Source organism: Plectropomus leopardus, chromosome 14, assembly GCF_026936395.1.
Source record: "Plectropomus leopardus strain MGB_pleo_1.0 chromosome 14, ASM2693639v1, whole genome shotgun sequence".
Taxonomy (NCBI): domain Eukaryota; kingdom Metazoa; phylum Chordata; class Actinopteri; order Perciformes; family Serranidae; genus Plectropomus; species Plectropomus leopardus.
In genome coordinates this window covers 8134245-8145968 of record NC_142189.1, presented here as the reverse complement: position 1 = coordinate 8145968, position 11724 = coordinate 8134245, and the positions used below count along the sequence as shown (strand labels likewise).

The 11724-nt window shown below is 35.7% G+C and overlaps 1 protein-coding gene across 1 annotated transcript; it reads right to left on the bottom strand.

The window, feature by feature from the left end:
- Positions 1-529: 529 nt before the first annotated feature.
- Positions 530-11319, bottom strand: afg1la (AFG1 like ATPase a). Its single transcript, XM_042500693.2, has 13 exons — positions 11041-11319; positions 10504-10709; positions 8941-8992; positions 8733-8834; positions 6441-6571; positions 5784-5883; positions 4925-4983; positions 4742-4824; positions 4582-4652; positions 4360-4460; positions 2233-2373; positions 2031-2141; positions 530-1112 (listed from the first exon to the last, which is right to left on the bottom strand). Exons 1-13 carry the CDS (start codon positions 11249-11251, stop codon positions 975-977), a joined length of 1506 nt encoding a protein of 501 aa, XP_042356627.2. The 5' UTR covers positions 11252-11319; the 3' UTR covers positions 530-974.
- Positions 11320-11724: the final 405 nt, after the last annotated feature.

The window sequence follows — 11724 nt, the reverse complement described above, 5'->3', positions numbered from 1 at the left end:
TACATCACATAGAAAAGTTAAAAAAATGATTTGAATTAATTTAATTCACAGTTGAAGGTGGTTAAATTTTCCAGCACGAAACAGCTTTAAAAAGATCTTATGATTTAGTTTTTGCTGAATTAAATAAACACCAACTGCCTGTTAGTCCCAATAACACTTTTTTTGTTTGAACAGGAGATAAACTGAGGGTTTTTCTCACTTTCACTTCCCACACTGTGTCTGTTTTTTATGAGGCTGTGAGTATGACGTAGTGTTTAAATAAAGAAAAGATTATTGCAAAAAGGCAAACACTTGAACCGTTGTTTGTTTTGTTTATGAAGACAGATACATAAAATATTTAACTGTAATATGTAATATGAAAACTAAGAAAACACTTTCTGTAGTGCATGTATTCCTTCTTTTTTTAAATACTGACTTAACGGAGTCAAATGTTGTTCAGTGCATCTGTGAAATGTCCTGAGACAAACATTTCACCAGCACCATCCACATAAATCATCAGAAATAAACACACAGCTTTAAATCCCCCAAATCAATTTGCTGCCACTGTATTAAGCTTTGCATTATGATCATATATAAATCATTATATTTTCAAAGAACTAAGATTAAAATGTCCCTTAAATCTTCATAAAAGTCATTTGGGAATCTTTTTCGTCCAGCTCGTTCCCACAGATTTATAATATACTGTTGGACCACTATGTGATGCAGAGTTAAAAGCAATATGACACCCTTAAGTTTATCTTAAAAATGATATGTAAAGTGCAATGTCACAATAAAGTCATAAAAGGCCTTAAGATTTCAATAAATACTCTCTGTACAGCATTTGCACACACACACTGAGGAGCAGTCCCACTGGGTTTGTGCAGGATGAGAAGAGTGGGAGTTAGTGTTCATACTGGGCCGTTTTTTGGCAGAGAGAAGGACAGTTTGTGGAGTTTGGAAGAAGTTGTGCAACATGATCCACTTTGCAAAAAATGTTACACCTGTGATTTCATGCTCCTGTCCCCCTCTAACCAATATTCCTCTGTCTGCATCTCTGTGAGGCGAGACACTGTCCTCTGGAAGGCAAACATTTCCTCCTCCCCGCTGAAGATGGACAGACTGCTGGCTTCATCCTGTTAAACCACAAAGATGAAATAGTTTGATAAAATCTTCTTTATGGGAATGTGCAATTCTTCAGATTAAGGCCTAAATCAAATGGTTTCACTAGTTCATTAGTAAAAATTCAACAGAAAGATCACTTTGTGCTGCAGTTATTACACCAACCTTTATGATTTATCTTTACATTTTAAAATCTTCTATTTAAACGTCTTTTAATCTTCAGTCTTCACATGTTTAAAAGATCTTTCCCTCGTTGCACTCAGGTTTTGACGTAACAATATATTTTATTTGTTTTATGGTTGTTTTTCTAACGTTTCATTTACATTTGTACATTTTATTTAGTTTACAAACAGAAGCGAGGAATATCTGGCATTTCTGGACAGTATTTTAAATTATGTTGTGTCTCTCAGTTTGCGTGTGAGATTCCACCTCTTGGATTCCCATCATGGCCGGTTTAAGAAAAGGAATTTATTAAATTATTTAACAAAAAAAAATAGATGTTAACGATTATTTTGAGATTTTACGATGCATCGTCAGAAAAAAGCCGATTCATAAAATCCTACTGCCCATGTCTGAGTATTTTTAAGACTTTTGAAAGATTAATTCAAATTTAATATCAATTAAGGCCTTATTTTTAGATGAATTAATTCAACGCATTTTTGGAGACTTTAAGGATCTGTGGGAACCCTGTTTAGAGGCTTGAGCAGTCTTATCTGAGGCATGCACTTTATTATTAAGAAACTATGACTCAGCTACAGACGTACTGGTTAAGATAATTTGTCAGTGTATTCAATAACTTTCCGCTGTGTGTTTAAGCGTCATTCACTGCCAGCCGACAGTCTCAGCCCATTTAATCATCTACTTTACGACTGGAAGCCCACATCCAACATGAAAAACCGGTTTAGCTGTGGAAACAGAGTCGGAGCTCTCACCCTCTTCAGCCCCAGATCGTCCATCAGGATGTGGCTCTCGTCATGACCGTGATCATCACTGTGCACAAAAATATCTTCCAGTGGATGATCTGCGAGAATCACCACCCGCACCTGAAACATAAGATGACATTATCATTAAAAAAAATTAAAATAAGAGCTGAAGTTTGGTGTTTAGGTGAAAGTCAAGCGTGCGGCAGTGTACCTTGTGGTCGTAGAGGGCGTCCACGAGCGTTATGAGCCGCCTGGCTTGAGTTTTCTTGTTCAGCGTCAGCAGAGGAATGTGGCGAATAAAGACGGTGTCAAACAGCCTGGATATCTCCAGGTAGTCACTGGCCCCAAGAGGCTGAAACATTTTCATGCACACACTGGATGTCACAATAATATGGCCTCAAAAACACGCTTCTGTGTCCTTGGATAGAGCACGACACTGATTTAAGTTACTGTGCAATTTGCATTTCCAGGGTTGGAATAAAACCACATTTTGACTGAAAATGCTAGTTTCGCAGAAACCCGCAGTTTTATGACTTTATTTGTCCATTTCTGTGGATCACTTAAGCCCCTGCAGAGCCAGCTGGGTTATTTAAAAATCCATAACGCAACCAGGAACTTTGTTTTAAGTAATGTTTGAGTTCCCAACTTTTAAAATAACAGTAGGCTGAAATACAGGGAAAGATGTATAAAATGAAAAACTGTACATCTGGATTTTCTTTTTGAGTCTAGCGGTGAAATTTTTCATATTTCATTCAACATTATCGTAATATAGCATCTTTTAAGCACACCAACAAGCACATTTGAGCACCTCAAGGATGTTAAGATTTTGCAAAACTGTTGCAACAATAAACACAGATTCAACCATTTCCTGTGAATTCTGAATTGTTCAGATCATAGCAACTTCCCTGTAAATTTCACCAATCTTCATAGTTTCCTGTAAGTTTCACCAAACATAACCCCCCACCCACCCACGCATAACATCGTCATACTCACTTCTTTGTTTCTGGTTGTGGACGTACAGTCATGTGTGACACAAATGGTTCACACAGATCTTGACAAAAAAGCTTTTAGATTTGTGTTTGACTTGAAACCGCCTGAGATGATCACTATGGGGGAATTTAAGTCACTTTTAAAAGGTCACTATTGGTCAATGTGAATGCTACTCCAATGATAACTGAAATTTGATGATTGCACTTTAACTGGAGATGGTGCTCGCTCTTTCTATTGTGAGATAGTTGTATTTGTCGGTCTGTATTTATTGTTGAAATCTTGTTTTAAGCTGCCCTCTTGGCCAAAAAGCATCTACTAAAGACAGTGAAGGGCAGTTCCCTGATATTCTTCATGGAAGTGGAGGTAGACTGTTTTGTACCTGTGCAATGTTTCGGTGGATCACAAATGTCATAGACCGACGAATGCTTTTCTAACACAAAACACACCCGTAGAATGAGTGAAACGTGTGCACAACAGACGGACAAATCATCACGACTGCACAGATGCATTGCACATGCTGAAAGAAGAAGAGTTTGATTTAATACGCATAGTTTGGGGTAAAGTTAGTGTAGTGCTTTAACAAAAATTGCAACATTGCAAAAGGCATAACACTTCTTTTTTTTTTTTTTTTAGAAAAACTGCTGTGAAATCAGGCATTTTAGTCTACAAGAAACCGAAGAAGTTAATTTTTGACTCTGAAGGCTACTGTGGAGAGACTTTTTAAAGCAACATCTGAGTTTAAAACGGCTTTTTTTTAGGGCGTTATGGCTGGATTGTATCATCGGTATACAGAATATCCAAGTTGGTGTTCCAGGAAAAAACAGGAAAAATTATGTGTAGAAATGTTTGATTTTTTTCTCTTGACATGCAGAATCATCCGTGACACTTTAGGGAGGCACTCTGTAAATGTATGAGGTCATTACAGATTGGATTGTGTATGTAAACTGTAAAACTGACACATTTTTAACTGTTACCAGCAATCACAATTTCATTGAAAAACCAAGAGAGCAAAGACTGCTGTCAAATATCTGCTCATTATGAACACTTGCTAATGTTGAAACCCAACTTTGTTTTAGACGGACAATTAACAAAACCGTAACAGCAGACAGTTTTACACAATTGCACATTAACAGCAATGTGAGAAATAATCAGATTTTTGTGATAGAGACTTCAAAAACAAGCAAAGAAATGTTACAAAATTAACATTAAAATAAAAATGTACATCCATTTAAAGACTGAACAATCCAAGAGTAGAAGTCTGATGCATCTAAAGAGTTTTGCGACAATTATGTCATCATATGCGTCGCACACGACAGATATAAAACAAATACAGAACTGACAGACTTACCCGATCACAAAGCTCCTGAAACGTGCAGTCTGCGATGGTCCCACACGCTTTGTTCAGACGGACTTTCCTGTTGTGAACATTCAGGATTCTTGGTCGTGTAACTGCGGAAAAAAACAGTACATGTACACTATTTGTATGACATGAATAATAGTAACTTCTGCAGTAATACAGTTAAAATTATACCCATATTACTTCACATATTTCCTTTTTAAGTCCACTTACTGTCATTCTGCTTAAAAGCCAGCTCGTCAAACATCTTGTCTAGCGTCGCCTCGACATCCGGCTCACTGGAGCTGCAGTAAATGTAACGAAAAAACATTAAAAAACATGAACACAAGAGGTGAAAATCTGGCTTACAATGACAGACTGTTTCATTTCTTACAGGAAGTAGAGTTTTCCAGCAGAGGGTCTGTTCCTTTTGCGGTAATCTATCCCAGAATCCAGACGAAGAGTTTGGCAATATTTCTGCATGTGAGAGACAAACGATTAACAACAGGTGCATTTAAAATAAAAAAGAAGATATTTGATTATAGTTTTTTACTTTTTAAAAAGTGTCCTTTCTTACCTGCAGCACAGCAATAAACGGGACAAAGTTGACTCTCTGCAGACCGTTTTTATACAAATCTGAGGAAAAAAAGTGGGATATTTTTCTATTTATACAAATAAAGTGGTGAATTATTAGAATCAGAATACCTCTATTGTCATTGTGCACGTATATATAAAACAATTTTCAGTTGCACTACCTGAGTGGGGCTCAAATAGAATAAAAATAAAAGTATAAGATAAATAGACAGATAGAAAAATAAAAAGCAATTAAGTTCAAAACTCACACACCAGTTCAAACCTGAATACACACAAACCTACAAAAACACAGATGTGAAAAGCTTGTGTTACACTCGTATCATAAATAAATGAGAATATTGCGCATAAAATAAGAGATAATTGTGCTTCACCAAGAATTTGACTAATGTGCTTATGTTTGTCAAGTGTTGTCATCATGTTGTCTAAAACAAACAAAGGGACAAACAACAAACAACAAAGGGAATTGTTTGCCAAGTTATTAAAAGATACACACAGACAATGGTGTGTGCAACTGTTCTTTTTTTTCTCTTGACATGCTGGCTCATCAGCGTTTTAATAAAAATAAAGAAATGTAAGTTTTGTCTTTTGGACATTGATTGTATGTATTATTGTCACCCTTTTCTGAGTCCACACAAAGTTGTGTTGATACCCAAAAGAATCTGAGGCGCACTAACTCAGTCTGAGATACCACAGAAAAATGGTAACAACACACTGTCTAAAAAAGAAAACCAAACATTACAGCATGTAATGTAAAACTTTGAGATTAGCTGTGATAAACTCAAGCAGCAAGAACCGTTTCTCAGGGCAGACGAAAAAAATGTTCAGGATATGTTGACATTTACCTTCAGGGGGACGATTCGAAGTGGCCACGACAACGACACCGTTCAGAAACAGATTCTCGAAGAGCTGCTTGAGAATCATGGCGTCAGCGATATCAGTCACCTGAGATGTGTTTCAGAAATAATCAGGATCAGAATCACGCTTCAGCTCAGCTCTCAATGTACAGGAAATTAAACATTAAATATAAAAGGAAAATAAAAAATAAAAATAAAAACAGAAAAATATGGTTTTAAATTTACATTTGTGCAAGCCCTAATTAAACAGTTATAGCTAATATATACAAGTCCGTGTGCGTAATAGTGCAGTTACAAGAAGAGGTATTTAAAAACAGTGCAAAGGGTCATACAGATTATTCTGACGCTCTGTGACCGTTAAGGGTTCGTCAGAGCGACAGGCTGGGGGAAGAAACTGTTTCTATGTCGGGATGTTTTGGCGTGCAGTGATCCGAATCACCTACCAGACGAAGGAGTTTGAACAGTTTGTGTCCGGGGTGTGTGGGCTCTGCAGCGATGTTACGAGCCTGTTTCCTGACCCTGGAAACGGGCACGTAACATCGCTGCAAATGAGTGAAAGAATTAACACTGTTTAGGTTAAATAATACACAAAATTATACCGATAATGTCAGACTCCTTTAAATGTGTCTGTACGGAGGTAATTACCTGAAACTCGTCAAAGCAGAGAAGACACGCCTCCTCACTGATCTCCTCTGCAACTGGAGCGATGGGGTCGTAAGATTTGGCCATTTTCCCTGCTTTCCTCTTTGGCATGCTCTGCTTCAGCCGGTGGATCCCTAAAGAAAGGGAAAAGAAACAGTCTTGGTTTTGGAGGAAAAATACACATGAATACACATAAATACTCCAAACTGCAAAGCTAAAGAAAACACAAACTGGAAAACACAAACCACCACTTTTTTTTATAAATATAACATCTCTACTCTTTAGTTTGCGGTGTAACTGTTCATAAAATATAAAGTTAGAATGAGTTAAAGTGGTGTAATTAACTTTTATCAATTCGACACAATATCAAAGAGTGAGAGAAACTTGATATATATTATTTTTTATAGTTACGTCTTTGACAAGTTGTTAAAAAAAGAACACTGGAGACTTTTACTGGACCAGTTTAAAGTGCTTTGTCAGCAGCACGCCTATATATAAAGAACACGTACGCAGAGCTTTAAATGCAGCAAAACCGAAATGTTGTGGTTAAAACAGGAAATATAAGTGCTTTTAAAAAAAACACAGCTCTGCGTTGTTCTACAGACTTTAAATACAGCATATTGAGAAGTGTTCATTTCACACCAGTGCTGAGACAAAAGCTTAAACTGGATAAAAAAATGCTGAGAGCGCAGCGGACAGTTAGTGATAAATGAAGTACAACTAAAGCTGTTGGTAAAATACACCGAACTGCTGATGCCTGATGGATTACAAAATCATTCTCAATCAGGGTCGACAGATCATCGGCCTGGCTGATTATTAGAGCCAATATTTGGCATTTTTCTGCTATCTGTATTGCCATTTTATTTTAATGATCGCCGATAAAATTATTTAATTAAAAAGTGACAAAGAAAGTGTCAACATGGGAGGAACTTTTACTCTGTAAAACCTTAGGGAACTATCTTTATTTATTCATTTCTTATTTAAATTTTCACTTGACTTTATTTAAAAAAGTTGCAGGAAACTTGTTGTTTATGATGTAGAAAGTTTTAGTTTTAAGTAAACATTTGCTAAAGCCATTTAAACCAAGTTTTGTGTTGGAGTTTGTTATATTCCGATTTCTCAATATTTGCAGAAATATTTTCATTTTAATTGTGAATGCATATCGGTTTCAAATATTGGTTATCAGTCTCATTAACTACTAATAATCAGCATCATATCGGCCCTGAAAAAACATTATCAGCCGACCTCTAATTCTCAGACACTAAAAATATTAACGTGGATGCACAGAACTGCAGATTCAGTGGATTTATGTAACTTTATGAACAAATTGTTCTCTTTGAACGACTCGTCACCTTAATTCTGGTTCAATATAACTAAAACAAAACAAAGATAAGCTTAAGTGTTAATGAGGCGGGATGTTAGCTGGACTTGAATTAAGTTTTATTTATGACAAATGTCATTTTGAACAAGAATGGAGAGAAATAAAACCATTAAGGACCGCGGGTTGATATTTTCTCGTCATACGAACTAAAACAAAGGTGGCCAGATGCTTACAACGATAAAAATGTTACCAGGGTTCCTGCAGCTTAAAGCAAGTTCAATTTAAGATGTTTAAAGCCTTTTTTTAATGCCACTTGGAATTAAGAACAATTTTCTAATAACTAAAACTGAACAAGGACAATTTTATTTTGCCCAAATGTTTATTGTAACAAAAACACAATTTTTTGGTCCAGTGAAAAAGTTAGATTATCTACATCAAATGCTGAAAAAATAAGTTTTAAAACGGAGCACATGGGGGACAATTAACATCATCATAAAAGTATTTAGTTTAGTTTTAGTTTACCAGCAGAGGCAAAAAAAAATATCTGGCATTTTAGGCCTGTCTTCTGGACGAAAATTAATTTATTAAATTATTTAACAGAAAAAGATGTTACAAATTATTATGAGGTTTTACAAAACAACATCAGAAAAAAAGATTCATAAAATCCTACTTGCATGTCTGAGCATTTTTAAGACTTCTAAAAGATTCATTTAAGTCAATTTGATACCAATTAAATTAATGAAATCTATTTTCTGCTTTTGTAGTTTTCCTCCTCGTTCCACCAAAAGTGTCATTTGCAGCTGGGAGACTTTTAGATGCAGGACTCTTCACTGTTAACTGAACTTAAACTTATTCATTTGTGGCTTCACACAAAGCTTTAAGGCTGATTTGCCCCCTGGTGGCTGTGAACAGTCAAAGAAAATCAACAGTCACATCATTACCGAGACCATCGTCCAAAAATGAAGCATACTCACGTTTATGCACGTCCAGCATGAAGCCGTGGAAATGAACCCTCTTTTTCTTTTCAGTCTCAACATATGAGTAAAACATGTCCATCACCATCGTTTTTCCTGTGCCTGAAACAGTCAAGAGTACCAGAGCTTTTAGGAAAAAGTTTTTAACACAAAATGTCAGAGAAATTAAATGTACATTTGTTGACAGTTTGTGGTTTTTCTCTCTTACCAACATCGCCGTAGATGTAGTAACCTTTTGGAGCCTTCGGTTTGGTGAAAAACTGAAAATCAACAAGTTCTGGTGTTATAAAATGATTGCACATAAAAATAAAAGTCAGGAGCCTCAAATTTCCTCCAAACAGACAAAACACAAACACAAACATATTTCTGGACTCACACATCTTTCATCTTCAATAATGACGGCACTAAATTCATCTGACATTTAATTTTGCAGTACTTGTACTGTGTCCGCCTCACAGCATTACACACGTGTACATTCAAAATCCTCTCATTTATTAAAGCTGCTGTCAGCTGCAGCTGCAAAGAGCTATCAACTGATTTTCCAACTAATTTTGTAAATGATTAATCCATTTAAGTAATTGTTTAGAAAGGATATTGGGACATGCATTCACAATTTCTAGGAATGCCCAAGGATCTAAAACTTCTGGAGTAATACTGAACAGGAATTGGGTTTTCTGATTTTCTGACTAAAAATAACCAAAAAATCTCAGCCTCATCATGCTGAGCTTGCCTTCAGAAACAGTTAAAACTGAGTTTTAGGGCCACACTGAGGGAAAAAATGTTTTTTTTAAGACTTTGAGAATAAAGTGTCAATATTATGAGAAAAAAGTTGTAGTTTTACAAGAAAAAAAAGTCGGAATTTTATGAGAATAAAGTTATAATTTTGCAAGAAGAAAGTCATAATTTTAGGAGAATTAAGGCATAATTTTACAAGAAAGGGGATATTGTATTATGGAAATGAACATATTGCCAGCAAACCATAAATCAGGAGCACAGGTGGTCTCCTTGGAAACCACTGTCCCCGGTGCCATGTCGTGCCACACACAGTCAACATGACATTTCCTGTTGATGGTAAAACTACAACTTCATTCCCGTAAAATTATGAGTTTATTCTCATAATATTACCAATTTTTAAAAACATAATATTATGACTTTATTCTCAAAACTACACTATTTTCATAATACTATGACTTTAATCTCAAAATCTAACTGTTTTTCCTTTAGCTTTAGATTTGGGGTGAGGTGACAGTCAAGAGCGATGCAAGATTATTTTAGGATGGATGTGTTTGTTGTTTTGTTGTAGATGTTTTGTTTTCTGTCTCTGAGAATGTGAGTGAGTTAAATTTCAGATGTAATGGTAAAAATCAAAATAAAAAAAAAATCTATATAAAAGCAGACAGATGAGAAAAAAAGTAAAAGACAATGAAAAACATTACTCGAAAAGGAGTGAGAAGTAAAAAAAAAAAATACTTAATCCAACCCCTTTTCCATAATTATTGAGTTTTAATTAACCAGCTTCCTTATTCATTTCAACCTATACAGTAATTAATTAAATATATACACCTACATACTCAAAATCAAATATCTGCGATTTATTATTATTATTTATTAGCAGAAAAAGACAGACTAGGAAAAAAATAAACATAAAATAAACCAAATAAACAGACAAAACCCCTGTAAACACCTGGTGACTGTCAAACCCCATCTTCACCCCTGCACCTCGTGAAAATATCGTTTTTATACATTAATTTAAAGTGGTTTATCTGTGTACCTTGGATAAGAAGGATGTCGGGGTGTTGCTGTATCCTCGCAGGTTTTTGTGCAGCTGGTCCAGAGTCTGCAGCACCGCTTTCTGGTGCTCGTCCCCCCGCAGCGTCCCGTCCCGGATCAGCCCGCTGTAGTGATCCAGAGGCCCGCTGAACCCGGCCGAGCTCACGCCGCTCTCCTCCACCTCCGGCTGGGCTTTCACCGAGTAACCTTTAGGGACATTTTGACACAGATTTCGCTCCTTTTAGCGTCTTTTGTTTACATTTTACATCAGTGGTGAGACAACGTGAAAGACCAAAGGTTGGAAGAGACAGATAGTTTAAGGGCTGATAAAAACAGTGAAAATAAAAAAGATAAGTTTGTAAATAAAGTCAGATATTTATAGTAGAGTCAGGTTAACTTTAGAGAGTGTAAACTACAGATAAACACGTGAATTAAAAGCAGAAGTGTTGTTGTTTTTTTTTTTTGTATTAGCTTTGAACAAACGGATAAACTTTAAACTCCTTCACCATCGACACGACTCACCAAAAACGCGCCTCACCTCGTCTGCAGACGTCTGTCAGAGATTTTAGCAGCTTTCTGGATGAATATTGTTCCGTCAACAGACACCTGAAGCCCCGCAGAGCTGAGGGTGACATCTTCACACACAGCGGTATGCACGCCGCCATGTTGCTTTCAAAAAACTTTATTAACAAACATACAAACAAACAGGAGCGTGTCTGTGTGTGTGCCAGCAGGGGGCGGAGTTTCATTCAGTCAAGAACCTTCTTATTTTAACATTATTTCTTATAATAAAATGTACCATAATATCACACGTATTACCGTAATATTTAATATTAGAGGTATTTTATTTTATAGCATAGTTCAAAGAATTTATTATCAATTTTATTTAAAAAAAAATGTCAACAACAAAGCTGTTCTTCATTTTGGTAACGTAATTAAATAGTTAAATAGTTATTTTATCTTATTTATATTTTTATTTTATATATTTATTTTAAACTGTTATGTTACTATAATATATTCCCGTTTATCTGTACATTATATATATATTTGTGTGTGTGTGTGTGTGTGTGTGTATATGTATGTGTTTAATTTTTCTGTTTTTTTTTTTAATTGTGTGGGGCTTCTTGTCCAGGTTTTTTTTTCTTTTTAGTGAAACTAAAACTAAACTAAAACCAACAAAGAATTTCTTCCACACAAACCCACACAAACACACACACACACA

Bases quoted from the DNA above. Each gene is read 5' to 3' on its own strand.
- afg1la (XM_042500693.2), bottom strand. From the start codon at position 11,251: ATGAAACTCCGCCCCCTGCTGGCACACACACAGACACGCTCCTGTTTG. The intron at 4,825-4,924 runs GTAAGAAAGGAC...TCTCACATGCAG, and splicing joins CGTTTATTGCTGTGCTGCAG to AAATATTGCCAAACTCTTCG. The intron at 2,142-2,232 runs GTACACTGCCGC...CTTATGTTTCAG, and splicing joins ACGCCCTCTACGACCACAAG to GTGCGGGTGGTGATTCTCGC.